Source organism: Paroedura picta, chromosome 3 (assembly GCF_049243985.1).
Source record: "Paroedura picta isolate Pp20150507F chromosome 3, Ppicta_v3.0, whole genome shotgun sequence".
NCBI lineage: Eukaryota > Metazoa > Chordata > Lepidosauria > Squamata > Gekkonidae > Paroedura > Paroedura picta.
Window position 1 is genome coordinate 154,708,050 of NC_135371.1, and position 21,862 is coordinate 154,729,911.

The 21,862-nt window shown below is 48.9% G+C and overlaps 1 protein-coding gene across 1 annotated transcript; it reads right to left on the reverse strand.

The window, feature by feature from the left end:
- Positions 1–1,588: 1,588 nt before the first annotated feature.
- On the reverse strand, positions 1,589–16,159 carry LOC143833226 (tubulin alpha-1C chain). The gene is made up of 4 exons (XM_077328785.1): positions 15,999–16,159; positions 5,879–6,101; positions 5,356–5,504; positions 1,589–2,648 (listed from the first exon to the last, which is right to left on the reverse strand). The coding sequence occupies exons 1-4, from the start codon at positions 15,999–16,001 to the stop codon at positions 1,674–1,676; spliced, it is 1,350 nt and encodes a 449-aa protein (XP_077184900.1). The 5' UTR covers positions 16,002–16,159; the 3' UTR covers positions 1,589–1,673.
- Positions 16,160–21,862: the final 5,703 nt, after the last annotated feature.

Sequence of the window (21,862 nt, forward strand, 5' to 3'; positions counted from 1 at the left end):
CCCAGCTGACATTCATTTACCTATCTGGCCCATCTGCTTAGAGGGGGAGCTAGCAAACTCTCTTCTTCTTCAGCTATAGCTGGCTTTGCCCCAAGAACAGTTTGAGGGGGGGGGGAAGTTTCCTTGAACTGAATCACTTGGATAGAAGGATAATATATTAGCCTAAGGGGCAAGGAGAGTGAGATGATGCTCATAGGCTGTTGTGGCACAGCCCTGACAAGCAGCAGCCTGCAGCTAGATGAAATATACAATATTGGCATTAAAGAGCCATGACACATGACAGTCATATGACTAGGCATTTGCTCCCACAAGGGAATTCCTCTGGACACTCCTAGCTTCTTGCCTCAGTCCTGAGAAACTTGAGTCTGAAAAAGGACGAGTTCAAAAGCAGAATTCTGGAGCACAGAGGTTAAGTCCATTATTTTGTGGTAGCCTCAAGACTTGGGGCAAAACTTGGACTCAGCGTGTTGCTTCTTCCACCATCTAGTGCAGGAGCAGCTAAACTGTGGCTCTCTAGATGTTCATAGACTACAATTACCATGAGCCCCTGCCAGGGACTCATGGTAATTGTAGTCCATGGACATCTGGAGATCCACAGCTTGGCCACCCCAATCTACTACATCCCTCTCTCACATTTCCTGCCCCACAATCAGCAGGCGTACTCAATCAAGCATTGTGTTTCCTCTTTGACCATGCAGATAGTAACCGAGAACTGAGATGACAGAGGGAAAAGACAGAGGGACAGATGACAGAGGGAAAAGATGCTACAAACTTCAACGTCCATTGTCAGGCATTGTGTCTGTTCAACTCTACCTTCTTTTTTCCCTCCTGAATGATATAGACATTGCCTATTAGGAGCCAGGAGATAATTTTAGTTTCTCTGGGCTTTAAAACACTTCGTGCTTATAGCTCCATAAAGATACAGACTTGGGTAAGGTTCTTCATAAAGGCTTGTCTACAACAGGGGTAGTCAACCTGTGGTCCTCCTGATGTTCATGGACTACAATTCCCATGAGCCCCTACCAGCAAATGCTGGCATGGGCTCATGGGAATTGTAGTCCATGGACATCTGGAGGACCACAGGTTGACTACCCCTGGTCTACAAGGCATGTGGATTCTCATTATTCAATGGGTTTTAACAGAATGACTTTTGATTCTGTTCAGACAAGCGCATCTTCCTCAAAATAATCAGAGGTTTACAAAATATAATCCGCAAGTATTTCAAGAATCTTTTCCAGGGGCCTAATAGAAAGAACATAAGCCACACAAGAAATAATCTCTTGATAGGGGAAGAAGGCGCCAGGATAACTGATTCTACCCTTCTTGAGCTCCTGCGTCAACTGCAGAGTTGCTGAAGTACTCCAAATTTCCAGGCCAATGCTCCTGCATGCATCGCTGGGTTGCAAATACTCATTTTTCCAAGTCATTCAGCCCTTGCCAAGTTGGGAGCCTGGGCATTCCTACACAGCTATTCAACAAGTGTGCTCCCAGCTGGCACCAGACCGCAGCAGAACACTGACAGGTCCTTTGCACAGCTCAGTAGCACAGGGCAGAACTTGTTCTAAATAAAAAGGAGCAACAAGAGTGCTTTTAACTGAAGACAGCTTTTAATGAGTGTTAACACAATGGACAGTCACAAGCAGTCAAGAGAGGCAGAAGCCAAAGGAGGAAACTTAATATTCTTCTCCCTCATCTTCCCCATCAGCACTGTCTGCCCCAACCTCTTCATAATCCTTCTCCAGGGCAGCCATGTCCTCCCGAGCTTCTGAGAACTCTCCTTCCTCCATCCCCTCCCCTACGTACCAGTGGACAAAGGCACGCTTGGCATACATCAGGTCAAACTTGTGGTCCAGGCGAGCCCAGGCCTCAGCGATGGCCGTGGTGTTGCTCAGCATGCAGACGGCACGCTGAACTTTGGCCAGGTCACCCCCAGGGACCACTGTGGGAGGCTGGTAGTTGATACCAACCTTGAAACCAGTGGGGCACCAGTCCACAAACTGGATGCTACGCTTGGTCTTGATGGTGGCAATAGCAGCATTGACATCTTTGGGGACAACGTCACCTCGGTACAACAGGCAGCAGGCCATGTATTTACCGTGGCGAGGGTCACATTTCACCATCTGGTTGGCCGGCTCAAAGCAAGCGTTGGTGATCTCTGCTACAGTCAGCTGTTCATGGTAAGCTTTCTCAGCAGAGATGACTGGGGCATAGGTGGCCAGAGGGAAATGGATGCGGGGATAGGGCACCAAATTGGTCTGGAATTCTGTCAGGTCTACATTCAGGGCACCATCAAATCGCAGGGAGGCTGTGATGGAGGACACGATTTGGCTAATGAGGCGGTTGAGGTTGGTGTAGGTGGGGCGTTCGATGTCGAGGTTCCTGCGGCAGATGTCATAGATGGCCTCGTTGTCAACCATGAAGGCACAGTCAGAATGCTCCAGGGTCGTGTGAGTGGTCAGGATGGAGTTGTAGGGCTCAACCACAGCAGTGGAGACTTGAGGAGCTGGGTAGATGGAGAACTCCAGCTTGGACTTCTTGCCGTAGTCAACAGACAGCCGCTCCATCAGCAGGGAAGTAAAACCAGAGCCAGTGCCACCACCAAAGCTGTGGAAGACCAGGAAGCCCTGGAGACCTGTGCATTGGTCCGCCTGTATTGGCAGGGGTGGGTGGGTGGGAGAACAACAGTTGATTCAGTTAGAACATCACATGGTTGACTGGAATACAATAATCTGTATCAAAACCCTCTTTCAAGAACCACGATCTTCCATGACCCTTAGGCACAATCCATTAATAATAATAATAATAAGAAGAGTTGGTTCTTATATGCCGCTTTTCCCTACCCGAAGGAGGCTCAAAGCGGCTTACAGTCGCCTTCCCATTCCTCTCCCCACAACAGACACCCTGTGGGGTGGGTGAGGCTAAGAGAGCCCAGATATCACTACTCGGTCAGAACAGCTTTATCAGTGCCATGGCGAGCCCAAGGTCACCCACTAGTTGCATGTGGGGGAGTGTGGAATCGAACCTGGCATGACAGATTAGAAGTCCGCACTCCTAACCACTACACCAAACTGGCTCTCACTCCCTCCTGTGCTGAAACACAGCCCAAATATATGTAAAATAAATGAGAGTACTTCCCCCCCGCATTTACCTACTTCCCTCACCTCCTGTAGATAAAATTATAGGTAGTAAGTTCCTTGGGTTGGGAACAGTCCTCTTTTATTCTGCAAAACACCAAATGCATTGTCTCCCAAACTTCACAATCCCAGCTCTCCTAAATCTATAAACACAAAATCTTGTCATCTCTCTCCCTAGAATCATAGAATCATAAGGCACCTCCAGGATCATCCAGTCCAACCCTCTGCAAAATGCAGGCGATTCACAACTACCTGCCTACCCACAGTGATCCTGATTCTATGCCCAGGTGACGCCCCCCCCCCCCCCAAAAGCTAGAATCCCTGGCTAGTCTGGCCTGGATGAAATTAACTTCCCCAAATTGGCAATTATCATTTCCCTGGCCAAGCACCACATAGTCCTTTCTCCTCACCTACTCCTTGTGCCACTGCAGTAAACCCAAGTTTCCAAATCATGCAGAATGTGACCCCAAGTATGACAACTGGGCAGTGTGTTTTGGCAGAAAGACCCTTCTGATACCAGAATATTAACACAACTTGAATCTGAAAGCCTTTTCATTGAAAATTCCAGAACTAAGCTGTTCCAGCTGGATGTCATCTGTGATCCTTAGGACCATCTCACCTGCTTCGGTTGAACTCCATCTGGGTTAAAACTAAAGGTAAAGGTATCCCCTGTGCAAGCACCGAGTCATGTCTGACCCTTGGGGTGATGCCCTCTAGCGTTTTCATGGCAGACTCAATATGGGGTGGTTTGCCAGTGCCTTCCCCAGTCATTACCGTTTACCCCCCAGGGTTAAAACTAGTTCACACTTAATTAGTCTGCCACCCAAGCTCATCCTGATGTGACCATTCCTACCATCAAATGTTATAGATTAGTAGTTCCTCCTGTATGTTTTTGCCTTTGGGAGAAGCTACATGGCCTTGAACCAAACAGATTGAGGAGCAAAACGCTACAAGAGGACCTGAAGGACTTTCTCCAGCATGGCCGCCACTGTCAGCTTGCAGAAGTTTCAATTGCTCTCCCTCCTACTCACTCTTTCCTCAGGTTGCAATAAGCAAATACACGAGAGGAAATGCAGCCACTGGGCTTCTATTCCTGGCCTAAATTAGAGATGGAAGGGAAAGCACTTACAACACTCTGGATGCTGAGAAAAAAAGACAGGAGCTAAAAAACTTGGACTGGGGTAAGGGTGTAGAACATGAGGTGGCCAAACTGTGGCTATCCAGGTGGCCATGGACTACAATTCCCATGAACCCCTGCTGGCATGGTCATCTGGTACATGGTCATCTGGAGAGCCAGTTTGGCCACCCTTGGTGTACAACCTCTTGTAAGAATGGTTTGAATCCTAAGTGGCCATTGCCCGTTTTCCAGGAGCTACTTTGCTACCCACTCTTACACAATGACTCTAAGGCAGTATTTCTAAATCTGTGGGTGACAAAGCCAGTGAAAGCAGGTCCTCCTGGCCTTATGCAGACTTACTGATATTTTTGTAAGTGGGTCACCAAGCCAAGTAAATTTGGACTTGTGGGTCACCATATCCAGGAAGTACAGACATTTCCTCAGGAAGAGCTGTTTGCTCAAGAGGTTATTTCCCCCATGTCAACCAAATGCAGGGACCACGGGGTAAACCAGGGCTACACCGACTCTACCCCAACACTACTCCTGTTCACCACCTCCAGCTTAAATAAACACAGACCAAACTATTTATGCTCCAGCCTGAAAACTGGCTCCTGGGGGCAGCTGTCTAACCAAGTGATGTATTGTAGATGAAGTCATGAAGGCAGCAGATTACGATCTGAAAGCAGCTGAGATTAGCAGACAACTGCAGATGCCAACATAGCATAGTTAAAAACTAGTTTTACACTGTCCCCTCTTGCCTGCAGCAGAGAAGCAGCCCAGGTGGCAGGCCTTAGTGCAGAAAGCCAGCATTTCCTCTTTGCATGCAAATGTGCTTTCGGGCTAATTGCAGCTTTAGGAAGTCAGAAGATGGTTTCTGTGACTGAGCCTTGGTTCAAACATTCCCAGATCCTCCTCTGAAGCTCTAACCCAGGTGTAGTCAAACTGCGGCCCTCCAGATGTCCATGGACTACAATTCCCATGAGCCCCTGCCAGCGTTCACTGGCAGGGGCTCATGGGAATTGTAGTCCATTGACATCTGGAAGGCCGCAATTTGACTACCCCTGCTCTAACCACTGGAAGCTGCTTTGGCTGCAGATCACTCACCAGCTTCCTGATCCGATCCAGAACCAAGTCAATGATCTCCTTGCCAATGGTGTAGTGGCCCCGGGCATAGTTATTGGCTGCATCTTCTTTGCCAGTGATGAGCTGCTCAGGGTGGAAGAGCTGGCGGTAGGTCCCAGTGCGCACTTCATCTGTGGAAAGCAGCAAGTGAAGAACACTCAAGATTTCCCCCCCCCCCAGCCCACATGTATGAAACACCTCCACAGTCAAGCCCAATGAGGAATGCAACAACGGCACAGAATGCAAAGGAGCTATTAGAATTTTAGGAAGTGTTGTGGTGCCAAGGTAGAATGGCTGTGGCAGATGCACAGAGTTTACTGTCAAGATGAATGTCCAGTTTCGCTGCCTTCTAGCAGATACTTGCTTTGATGGAGGCAGCAAAGCCCCTTCCTCACTCCAGGAGATGCAGAATCCTGCTTAGAATCATCAGATTCCTCATTCACCTCATAGTCCCACCCAATACCTTGTTTATGGAAAAGCAAGACAAAGGAACTTGTATGCTCACCTATCACTGTTGGCTCCAAGTCGATGAACACTGCCCTGGGGACATGCTTGCCAGCCCCCGTCTCACTGAAGAAAGTGTTGAAGGAGTCGTCTCCTCCCCCAATGGTCTTGTCACTGGGCATCTGCCCGTCAGGCTGGATGCCATGTTCTAGGCAGTAGAGTTCCCAGCAGGCATTGCCGATCTGGACACCAGCCTGGCCCACGTGGATGGAGATGCACTCACGCTATAGGCAAAAAAGGTTACATAAACTTAGCAAGGAAACACTCAAGACCATGGGTCAGGATTCTCTAATAATCTGACTGGCAACAGTTACACAAATTCTTGGGCAGATGTTTTTTGGGTCAACTGCTCCCTGATCCTTTAACTAGATAGATCAGGGACCAAACCTGGGATCTTCTGCATGCAAACCAGATTGTCTTCCCCTGAGCCATAGCCCATATCTTCCAGGGTAGCTTCAGAGAATTGTTAACAATCAGTCTCTTGAGAAAGCCCCAGATCAATACATGTTTTCTCCATTTAAACACAATGCCTGCTTACCAAGCAGAGCATGAACTGCTACTCTGCATATGAATGAGCAAGTATCAAAAGCATAGCTAAGCCGAGCACTGAACCTCCCCCCTTACAAGACAAGGTAAAGTAGCCCAAAGAGCACAGAGTAACTGCTTAGCTACCAACTAATCTATCCCAGGGGCCTTGGGCTGGTAATTATGTGAACCTCCATCCTTAGCCAAAGTTTATTACTCATCCCCAGAACAGCAGAAAACAAATCCAGCTTTCTTTAGTACTTTTCACAACGCTAGCCCCTTGATCAAGAACCTGCAAGTAACCTTTGAGTAGCAACCTGTTCAGCCACTTCCCACTCATGTGCATGCACAATTGTTGAAGAAAGCAACAGATGATTTACAGAAATATGTACCACTTGTGTAAATTCTCACTCTCAGCATTCCAAGCACATTGTCAAAACTTACACGTCCGCCTTCCTCTCCAAGTATGCTGCTGGCTCAGAGCCAGAATGCAAGCACAGGAACAGTGATTTGTGGCTTAGATTTGGAAAAGCAATCATGATGCTAGGGTTAAGCTGCCAATGCGCAAAAGTTCTGTTCCAGAAGAACAGAAGAGCAAAAAGCCAACCATGGTTTTAATGCTTCTATTTTAATAAAGCCGTTAGCAGAACGGGGTAATTTGGCATGTTAAACCCTTTGGAAGTTGTAATGCCTGACCGAAGAACTACTTTGGGAACAGGCAGATCTTCTACCTTGATCTCCCGAAGAGACAAAAACGTTAGTGACGTCAATGCCTGGATATTCCCCTTAAATGTAGCAAGTCATTTTCCATCCCCAGGAACATTCCTGACAGAATCGACAGGAAGCTATCCTCCTTTTTTGTGCCTGATATTAGTGTGACCTCAAATGAGCTCATTCTGCAGTGCTTTAATCCTAAAGGCTGGCTGTTCTTTCTCTTCTCTCCCCTCCTCCTTTAAACCAGCTTAAACCAGCTCCTTCCCACCATCTGACTCACAGTCCAGAATGCTAGATAAACAGCAGACCTGCAATTTGAAGGCTTGTGGTCTACTGTCATTAACCCTTTCTAGGGGGTCTCCAGAGAGGGAGTTTCTCTTAATGCCTAAAGAAACTATTCAGCTGACTCTAGCACTGATGAGTAACTATGCTCAGAAGAGCCCTTTAGACTCCCCATGAAACCTAAGAAAATTTGAATATGGATACAATGTAAACATATTTTACATCAAGCACAAACACTTTCTCTCTCTGATCCACTGTATCCCTTGCCATCAAATAAGATCCTTCAATATAGTCTTTCAGGCCTTCTGGGGGAAGGTCAGGGCCCTGTGGGACCTTAAACAGTCCTGCAGGGACTGTAAAATGGAGCTGTTCCCCCAGGCTTACAGGTAAGATCCATATACACCAACAGAACTGGCCTCCCTGCAAAGACATGCACACAGAACGAGTGCAAATAGTAGATTCTCTAAATAAGAACAATCCAAATTAGTGACACCTTGGCTGAGGACTTTGCCCCTCCCCCCCCACACCCTCTGATGGAACAGAATGCCCCATGCTGCTTAATGAAATGTTTAACCATTTTAATTTAATTTTAATGCATTGTATTATTTGAAATGACCGAAATGTTCATTAGAGTTGGGTGGCCATGTTGAAGCAGAATAAATTTAGGGTCCAGTGGCATTTTTAAGACCAACAAAGTTTTATTCAAGGTGTGAGCTTTGGTGTGCGCATACACTTCCTCAGATGCAATACCCTGGAATGGAAGTCATGAGTTCATACTTACAAGCAAAGTGTAAAAGGAAATTTTACATACAGCATAATGAAAATGGGCAGCAAATTCCAGAGATGAACAAAACAGTCTTCAAGCAAAGGTTGGATACACACTTTTCTTGGATGCTTTAGGATGCTCTGGGCTGATCCTGTGTTGAGCAGGGGGTTGGACTAGATGGCCTGTATGGGCCCTTCCAACTCTATGATTCTATGAAAACAAAGGTGTGCTCAAAAAAATTTGGGTAAACTATAGTAGACCAGCCCTTTCCCTGCATAAAAAGCAGTAATCCAACTTGCTGCTCATTGCATCCCCAGACACCATTACTCATCCTGTAACTAAGGCAAGAAACCTTGAGTGCAAGTCTTCCCGCAACTGAAGAATCTGAGTCAGGGTGTTCGCAATGCTAAAGCATCCAGCAAAGGGAGGGGGGAAGCAGGAAGCAATGCCAGCATATTGCCCTTTGTATTGTTCCAGCCTTGGACTGTGGGCCAGCTCATGCTGCATGACAAAAGGAACAGTTGTCATCCTTAATGACTGCAAACATCTTCAATGGTTCTGGTCAGCTGGCTCATCAGGATTTGGTTCAAAGGAAGAATTGTGCATTCACAAGGAGGACAGGCTAGCTGGACCTGGGCCAACCTCAGAAGCTAAGGTGGGTCGACTCTGGCCAGTATTTGGATGGGAGACTGCCAAGGATAGCCAAAAGTCACTTGTGACTAGATGGCAAGAAAACAAACAAGGACAGCTTTGATTCTAGATGTAAAGTAATTAGGCAGACCTAGAGGGAACAGGATCTCCCTCTCTTGGGATCTGATGTAGGGTGGAAGGTCTGCCACCATGTAGGAGAGGCTCCAAATGTATAAAGGTAAAGGTAAAGGTATCCCCTGTGCAAGCACCGAGTCATGTCTGACCCTTGGGGTGACGCCCTCTAGCGTTTTCATGGCAGACTCAATACGGGGTGGTTTGCCAGTGCCTTCCCCAGTCATGACCGTTTACCCCCCAGCAAGCTGGGTACTCATTTTACCGACCTCGGAAGGATGGAAGGCTGAGTCAACCTTGAGCCGGCTGCTGGGATTGAACTCCCAGCCTCATGGGCAAAGCTGTCAGACGGCTGCCTTACCACTCTGCGCCACAAGAGGCTCTTTTCCAAATGTATACTAAAGAATAATCCAGCTATTACCAAGGCAGCAAAAACCTCTTGTGCCATGCCTCCAAGGGAAACATTCTGCCTCTGGAACACTTGTCACTGTTTGGAGAACTGAGGGAAGGGACCACAGCTCAGTGGCAGAGCCTCTGCATCATAAGCAGAAAGTCCCGTGTTCAATACCCAGGATTTCCAGCTAAAGGGATCATGGTGTAGGTCAGCCTTTCTCAACTTCTTTACCATTGAGAAACCCCAGAAATATTCTTCAGCCTTCAAAAAACCCCAGAAGTGGCGCAATCATGTAGAATATGGTTGGGAAGCATAGCTGTTTACATGCCCACCTGGGGCCCCTCCCCTCCCCTTCAACACCTCTAGGCCCATCATTGGCCATCTTGGAAGGGGGCCCCAGTTGACATGACTATTGCTGATCATATCACCTGATAAGCATTTAACAAATTACAATATATATATAAAATTAATTCACTCCCACCCATTTGGGAAACCCTTCCAGGGTTGTCAAGAAACCCTGGTTGAGAATCTCTGGTGTAGGTGAAATGATGGCTGAGATGCTCTCAGAGCAGACAGCACTGACCTGGACACACCAATGGGTAGCAATCAGACAAAACAGGCTTCCTTGGGAGGTGGTAGGTTCTCCATCTTTGGAAATGTTTAAACAGAGGCTGGATAGCCATCTGACAGGCTGATTCTGTGAAGGCTTAAGGGGGTGGCAGGTTACAGTGGATGAGTGATAGGGTTGTGAATGTTCTGCATAATGCAGCAGGCTGGACTAGATGGCCCATGAGGTCCCTTCCAACTCTATTATTCTGTGATTCTATGAAAACAAGACTTATCCAGGTTGCCAGGAGTTAAACGCCTGTTCTTCCCATACTTCACACGGTCAGCTCTGAAATACAATTGCTTCTTGTGCTATTTGAAGTTGTAAAAAAAAAAACCCTCAAAAACCTAACCTGCTATCACCAGTCATGAGGCAATCCCTCACCCAGGCCTTGAGATCTACTGATACAGTCTCAGGGAATGCTCCAAAGATTTCAACCAAAGGTGAACTCTGGCTTCCAGAGTAAACAGTCATACAGGGTTGCAGACCGGGAAGTGTGCAGCTGGAAGGCTCAAGCTGCTACAGACAGGAATGGTGGGAGGTGGACATCTGGCAGAAGGCCAGGAGATACCACACAGGGTTCCTAGCAAAGTGGCAGAAAGCCTCAGAGGGCTCCAGGATAGGAGAAGCTGCATGCTTATGAGGGCAAGCATTAACTCTTCAGAAACTAAACGTTTGTGGGTCACAGTGAGCCACCAGGAAGGGAGCAGAACTTTGCAGGTGTCAAGTCAAAAGCTAAAGACCACAGATGCCTCTGGTAAACAGCAGCAGTTTCCTTGTTCCACCAGATGCAAGGACTTACTTTTCACTCTTCCGGCAGTGTGTGTAAATAGACTCTTGGCTGTCTGAACTTGCAGCAGGACTATAGTTGCAAACAAAACAGCCTACCAATCTGCCCAGAGATGTATGTTATTTATTTATTTTATTTATTATATTTATGTGCCACGCTCCGATAAGGCTCAGGGCTTAGCGGAACAGGGAGCAGTACAGATAAATCAATAGCTTTAAGTGTTAACAGTACAGTAAATAACAATAGAGCCATATGACAGAACAGTAGAACAAAGGTGAGTAATGAATGAGAGCATGGGTTGGATGAATCAGGCAATGATTTTCATGGGAGGGAGGGCTCAGGCCCCAGTTGAAGGTGTTGGTTCAGATGCCTGGCAGAGGAGCCCTGCAGAATTGTTCAAGTTCCATCAGTGCCCTGATCTCCTCTGGGAGCTCATTTCACCAGGTGGGGGCCAGGACAGAGAAGGCTCTGGCCCTGGTTGAGGTCAAGCGAGCTTCCTTGGGGCCAGGAATCACCAGACCTGCATAGAGCGAGCTGCAGAAGTCCAGTCTAGAGGTGACCGTTGTGTGGATCACTGTAACAAGGTGTTCCAGGGCCAAGTAGGGCGCTAGTAGTTTGCCTTGCTGAATCCAACCCAATCGGCTGGAATACCTGTTCCCTGGTTTCTTCTCCCTGAAGACCCACTACCAAGCTGGATGGTTATATGGGTCAGTGGGCTGCACTGAGCAGAAGGGAGGGGGCAGAACTATTTCAGGTTGTCCTTGAAGAATGTTCAGAGGCTGCAGCTAGACTGCTGGTTTGTCAGGGCAAACCATGGGGAGCATGTAGTCAAAATATTACAGCAATTACACAGGCTATCCAGCCAATCCCAAACCCAATTCAAGGGTGTGGGCTCTGACCTTTAAAGCCCTACATGGCTTGGGACCTGTTGATCTGAAGGGCTGTCTTCTCCCATACATTTCTGCCCAGGAACTAATGTCACAGGGAAAGCCCCCTTGGATCCCATTAAAGAAGCTTTTCTGGCGGGTACATAAGCGAGGGCCTCTTCAATGGAAGCCCCACGATCCCAGAACAGCCTCCCAAGGGAGGTGCACCTAGCCCCCTTACTTTCAAATATATAAAATAATAATAATAATAATAATAATAATAATAATAATAATAATAATAATAATAATAATAAGAGTTAGTTCTTATAGGCCGCTTTTCTCTACCCGAAGGAGTCTCAAAGCGGCTTACAGTCACCTTCCCTTTCCTCTCCCCACAATAGGCACCCTGTGAGGTGGGTGAGGCTGAGAGAGCCCTGAGATTACTGCCTTCACTTTCCTCTCCCCACAACAGACACCCTGTGGGGTGGGTGAGGCTGAGAGAGCCCTGATATCACTGCTCGGTCAGAACAGCTTTATCAGTGCGGTGCGGATCCCAAGGTCACCCAGCTGGCTGGATTGTGGGGGAGTGGGGAATAAAACCCAGGTCGCCAGATTAGAAGTCTTCACTCCTAACCACTACACCAAACTGGCTCCTGCCAATGCTCTCCACTAATGGAAGAGGAGAATATTCTCCTTTCCCCCCGTTCAGTACAGTACAACCCACATGGTTATTGCTCCACTTGGGGCCTGTGAACCAGATTCCCTGGGATTAGAAGTGGCTACAGAGGGTAGAGGGGAAGTGAGAAAGATGTGCAGCTGTCAGCACCTTTTGCTGACAAGACTGCTGGACCAAGCCCAGCATGATCCAAGTTCTTCCCCTCCAAAGAGGAGGGGCCTGGTAAACCCCCGGGGCTGCCAGCAGCAGTAACCCACAGTTGCTCCATGTGTAGCAGCGGCTTCCTCAGAAGAATCTATCTACATGCTAATCAGCAGAGGGCCAGTCTGAAGCCAGCTCCACTGGAGTCCTAGCAGGATTAAGCTTGTTTTAACTAGTTATGACGCCATGTTGAAAACATGCAGCAATAACTATGGGAAGAAATTCCTGACTTTAGCCCTATCCACCTAAAGTGATGTCAGAAGAAATACCCCACTTTTCACCACTCTAAGGAGTCTCAAAGTGGCTTACAATTGCCTTCCCTTCCTTATCCCACAACAGACACCCTGTGGGGTAGGTGGGGCCGAGAGAGCTCTGAGAGGAACTGAGATTGGCCCAAGGCCACCCAGCCGGCTGTATGTGGAAGAGGAAGAGGGAAGGAAACCTGATTCCTCAAATTAGAGGCCATTGCTCTTAACCAGTACACCAAACTGGCTCTAATTTAGAGAAAACAGACTGTTCCCCTTAGTGGATTTAGTAAATGAGACAGGCCAAGGAGCCAGATTCACTCAAGAGAGCCAAATTAGACAGGAGTCCAATAGCACCTAGTAGCTACCTTGAAGCACTTCACCACAGCCTATAAGGCAGGGATAGTCAACCTGTGATCCTCCAGATGTTCATGGACGACAATTCCCATGAGCCCCTGCCAGCAAATGCTGACAGGGGCTCATGGGAATTGTAGTCCATGAACATCTGGAGGACCACAGGTTGACTACCCCTGCTCTAAGGGACAGACAGAATGCTATCTCAGCAAGGAGTTTGAAGGCCAACCTACACGTATTCCTTCAACACTAAACCACTTTAGATCCCAAACAATGTGGCAGTCTTTCCCTTCCTTACTGCAGGGAGCAGAAACTTTGGTGAGGGGAAGGAGAGGACATTTTCTGCTATGCACAGTGTCACACATACTCAGCCTAATCTACCTCACAGGATTTTTGTGAGGATAATATGAAACAGACACAAATTATGACAGCTGCTTTGGATCCCCATGGGTATTAAGGATGTAAATAAATAAATGGGAGCAACATGAAGGGCAGAGGCAGCATCCACCTAGCCAGCAGCTTGAACCCCATCCAAGCTAGGAATTCTTCCTCCTCGGCTTCTGTAGTGCAAAAGCAGCCAGGAGATCACTCTCCAGAGCAGAACAGGTTTAGCCAAAAGCAATTCAAGCCAGGTTGCTCAAGTCAAGACCAATCTCTCAAGACATGTGGACCATTTTGTACATCGCACAAAGGCAAACCCAGGCTGGCCGTCAAGCATACACAGAATGGACATGGCTCTCCACTAGGGGGACTCGTATGGTACACGCCTGTTTCTTTCGCACGAGAAATTCACAGGAAGTCGGTCGCAATCCTCAGCCACCACTGCAAGTGGCCTCAACTGCTGGGGTGACACTGGAGACCCTGGAATGGAAAGGGCCATGACACCGAATAGTTCAGAAAAAGTTCCATGCCCTTAAAACAGGCACACACGGACCCAGGTGTCCAAAAGCAGCTCCAGCCGCGAATTATAGTTTTATAGACTGCCCAGGGAAGCATAGCTTTGTCACCTCAGTTCAGCAGATAGCAAGCTTGATTTTCTTGATATTTTTATAGGGCGTCAGCCCCCGGGGTTTTATGGGAGAACGGCAGTTCTACAAAAGTTTCAAATAGCTAGAACTGAAGGAAGTGCCCACTCCCAATGCAAAACAGCGTCTGGTATGCAAGTGGGCTTGCAACAACAGAGGAACCATTGTTAACTTCAAAAAAGAAATTGCACTGCATGAGCATCTCTGCTTAGAAGGCTGCCCGACCCACCCACAACTGGGCCTTATGAAACACCCTGTAAAGCCCCTGGCCTGCCTCCCTCGAGAGAGAGAGAGAGAGAGTGAGAGAGAGAGAGAGAGAGAGAGAGAGAGAGAGAGAGAGAGAGAGAGAGAGCAAAGCCAAGCAGCTGCATGTTCAGACTTTATCACTTTTGTTCTCAAGGTACTAAAGCTGACTCCAAGACAATGAAAGGTGGGTGTTTTTTTTGGGGGGGGGGCGTTGTGTGACCTAAAGCTGCCCATTCTGCAAAAGGGTGTGCATGTGAAGGGGAGCCCACTACCATCCATAGCAAGTCTGACCAGCATGTGGTGAGTTACAGGCATTGCTATGCAAAAGCAGGTCCTTCCTGAGCTCTACAGAACTTCCTGTGTACGTTTAGGCATTAGTCACCCAACAAGCCCCCAGCTCCTCCTATGGCTTATCTCCCGGGCAGGCTGTGCCTAGTCTAGAACTCCCCACCCCCCACCCCCACGCGAGTGAGTCAGCAGGAAGGCTGCCAGCCGAAGGGTGCCACAACTTGCCAGTCAGGGGGGATATCGATATAGAAGGAAGCTCTTGGCTGGGGAGGTGTTTGGCTTTTTCTCTCTACAAGAATCTCTGGCTTAAAGCTCAGACAGGGTCCCTTGGCAATGCTCAGAGGAAAGGGAGGCAGCTTGTTTGTCGGTTTCAAAGCCATGGGTCCATTTCCCAGCAGAGGTAAAGTGGGACATCGGGAAAGAAAGGGAACCTTTGATTTCTGAGCCACCATCTATTCTCCAAAACCGCCCGAACCAAGCCCAAAAGACACCCCGGCACCCATTGCTGGAGTCCGACTTAATAAATCGCGGTTGCCAACCGGCCTGGAGAGCAAAACGCCCCACCCCTTCAACAGAGGATTAATGCAACGTTACTTCCTTCGCGCCGCCAAAAGCTTCAGCCGACCCCAAGCTGCTACCCGCGGCGCCTCTATTCAAAGGCGAGGGCTTTTTTTCTCTCCAGGCCAGCTGCCAACCTCCGGCGAGTGCGCAGAAGAAGCGATCTACGACGCCATCCTCTGCAGCCCAGCCACGGCGAAGGGCTTTTTTTTTTTTTTAGGGGGGGGGGGGAAACGAGGTACTAGCACGAGGATCCAAGCCTCGACTCCGGCAGGGATCGCAGAGCCCACCATCCGCGCGCGCGGGGAGCAGCGCTCGCCCAAGAGCACGCGGGCGGAGATGCCCTCAGGACGACCGACAAAGACCCGCGCGGAAAGGAGCGGCTCGGGCCTTCCTGCCCTGCGGGTTGACGTCTCAGGCCGCTCCTGCATTCGCACCACCTCCCTCCCGCCGCGATGCGCGCAGCAGTCCACGCTGGTCTCCGCAGCAGGCCAGACACGCGCGGTCCCTGCCCGGGCTGGCCAACGAGGTACTCGCGGGGAGAACTTCTACGGGCGGGAAGAAAAACTGCGAGAACTTCCACGGCAGCGCGGAGGCGGGAAGAAAAACGGGCCGCTTTCCTCGCCCGCTCCCGCGCCAGCGCTTTCTGCGCGCCTTGGACGCCCGGTCGCGACCCCCCTCGCCACACGGGCGCCCTTCTTAGGGCCGCTGACCCCTCTCCCGCGACCTGTCCCGCCGCCGGGCAGCGCAGGCGGGCCGCCCTCGAGATGTAAGACGGGAGAAGGCGACGGCCAGACGGCCCTCCCGCGAGCCCCCACTCACCATGGCTGCCGAAATGGAAGGCTCACTATTTGTCCCGTTTACGAAGCCGCCAGTGAGCGAAGCCTTTTCAAACTAAGTCCGGCGCCCGGGCGGGGCCATATATAGGGGCTGGGGCGGGCGGCCGGGAGGAGGAGTCGCCTGCTCGCTTCCCCCATCCGGTTCCCAGTGGGCGCGGTCGGAATTTGGGAGGTCGGAGACGAGGGAGGGGAGCAGGGAGATGCTGGAGGAGAAAAGGCTTTGGTGGGAAGCGCGGAGCGATGGAGAGGGGGCGATCGACAGGCGGGGATGGGGAGTGGCCGGCGGTTGGAAGGCGATTTTCGTGCGCCCTCGATAATCAGCGGCGCCCAGGGGCCTCCAAGCGTGGTAAAAAAGGAAAGGAAACGAAAGCTGGCTTTGAAGCTCACGGTCCAAAATGTATTGCGAAAGGGGGGCGCATTCTGGCGACGCATATGTCCTGCAGGAGCTTCAAACCACTTTTTCAAACTTTTGGCTTTTCAAAGTGCTCTGTTATCCGATCTGGATTTGCAAGAGGAAGGGTCAAATGGAGTGGGCCAGGAGATGCTAATTTTTAATTCCTCGCTCCTCTCTAGGCGGACTGCTTCAAATGCATAGTTTTTAGCTTGACCCTAACTATTGTTCGAGCCTCTTGTGGCGCAGAGTGGTAAGGCAGCAGAAATGCTGTCTGAATGCTGTCCATGAGGCTGGGAGTTCAATCCCAGCAGCCGGCTCAAGATTGACTCAGCCTTCCATCCTTCTGAGGTGGGTAAAATGAGTACCCAGCTTGCTGGGGGGTAAACGGTAATGACTGGGGAAGGCACTGGCAAACCACCCCGTATTGAGTCTGCCAAGAAAACGCTAGAGGGCGTCACCCCAAGGGTCAGACATGACTCGGTGCTTGCATAGGGGATACCTTTAATGAAAAGGTATTGTGTGCATAGTTCTTGTTGTTAGGTGCGAAGTAGTGTCCAACCCATCACGACCCCATGGACAATGATCCTCCAGGCCTTCCTGTCCTCTACCATTCCCTGGAGTCCATATAAGTTTGCACCAATGTGTGCATCATATTAATAGTTGAAACGAACTCTGATTTCATGCATTAGGGATACTAGCCCTTAATTGGATGGGTGTAGAAATTCTACTGATTTTCTGGGAAGCTTACACAAGATTGGACTTGTAAATTTTTCACTGGTGTCAACAGAGCTTCAAGCCCCAGTGCACCGAGACCTCACACTACGCAAGGCAGAAGTGGCAGCAAAACCTGACACACTTTAAAGACAGAGTTCTTGTGGCATCAGAAGCTTTTGGCCAGACGCACTCAACTGGGAGTTCCCATCTAAACATAGTCCTCCCTGCAGCTGACTGGGTACCCAGGACCCCATGTGACTGATCTAGTAATTTTGATATTCACATGCAATATGAGCCCTTGCCAAAAAGGAAATGGTTCCCAGGTGTGAATGTGGCTTTATGCATAAAGCCTCAGCAGGTCTACTCAGGATTCTCTGCAGAGATCTATGGAAACTGTTCTCAGAGAAGTGTTCTTGGCACAGCATTGCCAGAATACAGCTGCTCAAAATAAGAAATGAAGATGGTGCATTGCTTTATCTTTCCCCCACATCAAAATACACGGATGACTGTGCTCTGTACATGACTTTATCTTGCCCTGCTTTTAGGGTTGTCGGCCTCCTGGTGGGGACTAGGTTTCTCCAAGAATTACAGAATACAAAAACCAGTTTTTGGGAGAAAACAACAATCTCTGAAAGTGGCCTCTAGGGCAGCTGTTTTTAACCTTTGGACCTTGGAAGAGCCCCTGAAATAATTTTTCAGGCTTGATGTCAGCAGATCACAGCTCCCTGCCACACACACACCCCATCCAGAAGTGACATGTCACTGGACATACCGTGTCAACAGCCAGGCCTCAGGAGGAGGTAAAGGTATCCCCTGTGCAAGCACCGGGTCATGTCTGACCCTTGGGGTGACGCCCTCCAGCGTTTTCATGGCAGACTCAATCCGGGGTGGTTTGCCAGTGCCTTCCCCAGTCATTACCGTTTACCCCCCAGCAAGCAAGCTGGGTACTCATTTTGCCGACCTCGGAAGGACGGAAGGCTGAGTCAACCTTGAGCCGAGTGCTGGGATCGAACTCCCAACCTCATGGGCAGACAGCCTGTCGCTGCCTTACCACTCTGTGCCACAAGAGGCTCATCAGGAGGAGGTAAGGGGAGCAATGTTCTCTAGCTGAGGGGGAGTCTGGTTCCCTAGCTTCTGACCATTAAGGCAGGATGGGAAGGGCCACAACCCCCTGGTTGAGAATCCCTGATCTTAAGGCATCCCATCCTCACTGAGGCCCCTCCCCAAACTCCACCCTTTCCAGGGTTAACCTCCAAATCTCCAGGAGTTTCCCAACCCACAGAGGCAGCCCTATTGCTTTCCTTCTGAGAAAGCTGCCTGAATCACAATTCAGGCCTTTATCTCAGAGAGCCATGTCCCATCCTGGCCTAACGGCCATGCTTTAGATTTAGATGACACCTGTTAAATGGCTGGCATTTGATACATTTTGTGACTTGGTCAGACTTGCTACTGACCAAAATATGACACAGAATCTCAGATCAAAAACTGAAAGTGGCCTCTGATGCCCTGGGAGGTCCTGACCACATGGTCCAAAGGATCTTAACCATTTCTGCTATCTAGCAATGCTTCAATTATCCCCCAAGCTCCCCTTAATTGTTCAAGAGTACCTCCTGCACCAGGCTGCATATGGGCCTGTGAAAGTGTACATGAAGCTATTACGATCAGCCTACCGAATGAGATACATTATTGACTTAATCCAGTTCCAAACCCATTCCACTGCTACGGCTTCAACCAAGAAAGCCAGGGAACTGTGGTCTTCTGGAAGGAGCAAAGGACCTCTAGCAATGAACAGCATCCTCCCAGTTCCCAGGGTTCTTTCAAGATGTGACGGTTCAGCTCAATTCTGGTTTTCATGTATATGTTCTTGAATTGCTTTTCCTCTCAAGTAAGCTTGGGGCATGCACACAGGACACAGGCTTACACATAGGAGCAGTTATGCGATCTTCCAAATATGGCTTACTCAGTTAATGGTAGTGAAGGTTTGGGAGCATTTGCAAGAGAGAAACACTTTCCCCCGATTGCTCACCAAGTCTTCCTTGCAACCTCTCTAGCCAGGGTTGTTGCAACAAGCTTTGTAGAAATATAGCTGGAGGAAGATTGCAAGGGAGGGTCAACAGGGGTGTGTGTGAGAAGGGCCAAGCACCTCCTCCTACCTACTGTTTATTCCTCTGCACATGTTGCTCCCCTATCCTTAATGTCTTCTTCTGCCTTTAATGTTTGAAACCAATTTCAGGGATTGCACAAGGTAACGCTTGTGTATTCAAAACAAGGGACAGCCTCCTAATTTGGCTTTCGTTGACTCTGCTTCCTTGTGCAAGACCTTAACTTTATTTCAGACACTGTTGATACAGAGACTGTAAACTGCATTATAGTGCTCTCAGCCTGTAAGGGAAGGGAGCTTCTCCTTCGGCATTTGGGAGAATTTGGGATGCACTGGAAAGGTTTCTGCGACAGAACAAAGAATGGAAAACTGGGTCTGAATTCAGCTTCCCTGAAAGTGTAATGTATAGTGATACCTTGTCAGAATAAATTTAAGCTAACTGCCTGCTTGCATCTGGCAGAAGATGAAGATGCAAGATCAGACTTTGACACCATAGCCTGATGAATCTGTTTTTCATCCCTTTTACAAAATGTAAAAAGAGATGAAGAGCTGTTTTTTGTACCCCACTTTTTACTATTTGAAGGAGTATCAAAAGGGCTTACAATCGCGTACCCTGCCTCTCCCCACAGCAGACACCCTGTGAGGTAGATGAGGCGGAGAAAGCTCTAAGAGAACAGTGACTGGCCCAAGGCTACCCAGCTGGCTGCATGTGGAGATCTGAGGAATTTACCATGGTTCTCCAGATTAGAGGCCACTACTCTTAACCACTACATCAGGGGTGGCCAAACTGTGGCTCTCGGACTACAATTACCATGAGCCCTAATGGAAAGTGTAGTCTATGGACATCTGGAGAACCACGGTTTGGTGACCCCTGCACTACACCAAGCTGATTCTCAATTATAGATGGAACCTGATTAAGAGTTCTGAATAATGGAAAAGTTTGCACAGTACTTTGTATCAATTCAGTTGGTCCTAAGAAAAAAAGTATTCTGGAGGCAGAAACATTTCTCTTGGTCAACTCTTTCCACCCCACGCATAATTTTATAAACCTGTATCATGTACCCCCCTGGTTGTTGAACAACCCCCCTTGTTTTTGAATTTTGCACAGACCCATATGGCTGTGAAACATTTTTGGTCTTCTGATCAGATAACTAATCAGATCCCAAATGGCTTAGGAATGATTCCTCCCACCTCAGCTTTGGTATTTGTCAGACAATCCGTAATGTCAAAGGATGGCTGAAACCCTTCTCAGGGCTACTTTTTGGACAGCTTATTGTCTTTCTCTCCCTTATAAATGGCAGATTTAACTGCCAGAGAAAACCTGCCCCGAGCAAATGTTTCTACGGAAATTTCCCAGATAAAAAGGCCCTGTTGCCCAGGGAACAGAGGTTATTTATTTATGAACAAGCACAACAGAAAGATTTTGACACCGTAAGGAAAGGGAACAGGCTTCCTTGAGGCAAAGCTGCCTGAAAGGACCATCAAGGACAGAACCACAGACAGATGATCAAATGAGGAATGTAATCTCAAGCATGCCAATTATGCGGTTGGTAAAGTAGCAGCTACAATATTAAATCAGCCTGCAGCAGTACTAGAAGCCTTGGGTCCCACGGGATTCATGGGCAAGATTTTTATGAGGCCATTGGGGCAGGAACTGAAGGTGGGCCAGAACTACAATGGAGGTCAAACCAATACTTCAGCCAAGGTCAAAGCAGGATGTCATCTAACTAGTGGAGAGGGCATTACAAGAAGGTAAGAAAAGCCCTGTTGGGATCAAACCAGAGATTGTTCTAGTTCAGCATCTTTGCTTTCACAGTGGCCAACTTGCTTAGGTCCATCCCCTAATGTCGGCTTCTAGCCCTGGTCTTCAGAGGTTTTCTGCCTCCAGATGTGGAGGTTCCCTTTAGTCCCCATGCCCAGGAACAATTTATGAAACCATCTAATCCACTTCTAAACAAACACCATACTAGCTCCACACTAACTGGCCCCCGCTGAAGAGGTCAGGCCCAGCAAGGTGTATGCTTAGCATTGTTCCCTTTAACAGGGAAGGATGCTATCTGATCCTTTTAAAGCACTTACAAAACTTTATCGAGCCTAGAACTGCCGGATAAGCCTCACACAGGTCTGGATGAAGATATTTTTTGTGATTTTTAAATTTAAACAAATACTACTGTTGCCTGGTTCTCTTATTTTTGAGATCTTTGGCAACTACTGGTTTTTGGTTGTGGATCAACTTTTTCTGTTTGTTTGCATTAATTGAACATCGGTAACTAGTGCAATATAACCTAGGGTTTGGTACAACATGGCCAAAAGGCTGCTATACTGTAACATGGGGGTTGTCAACCCCCAGTCTTCGGCCCGGTACCGGGCTGCTGGCAGCCACACCTGCCTCCCCCCCCCCCACAGTGAGAAGCTCACCAGGCCCGGCTAGCTACTCGCTGCGAGAGGGAGGGGAAGAGGCAGGTGCACACGCCGGCGACGCAAACGCACATGTGCAGTTGCTGTGCATGCGTGTGTTGCGCCCCTGATGGTGAAAAGCTGCATGCACGGCAACAGCGCATGCGCATTTGTGCGCAGCTGCTGCGCACGTGCGCGGCGCCCAGGCCGTCAGCTCTCCCCTCACCCCCGGAGGCGGATC

Excerpts from the sequence above, each read along its gene's own strand:
- LOC143833226 (XM_077328785.1), bottom strand. Across the intron at positions 5,505-5,878 it reads CTTGGAGCCAACAGTGATAG|ATGAAGTGCGCACTGGGACC; the intron begins GTGAGCATACAA and ends TGCTTTCCACAG. Across the intron at positions 2,649-5,355 it reads TGGATCGGATCAGGAAGCTG|GCGGACCAATGCACAGGTCT; the intron begins GTGAGTGATCTG and ends CTGCCAATACAG.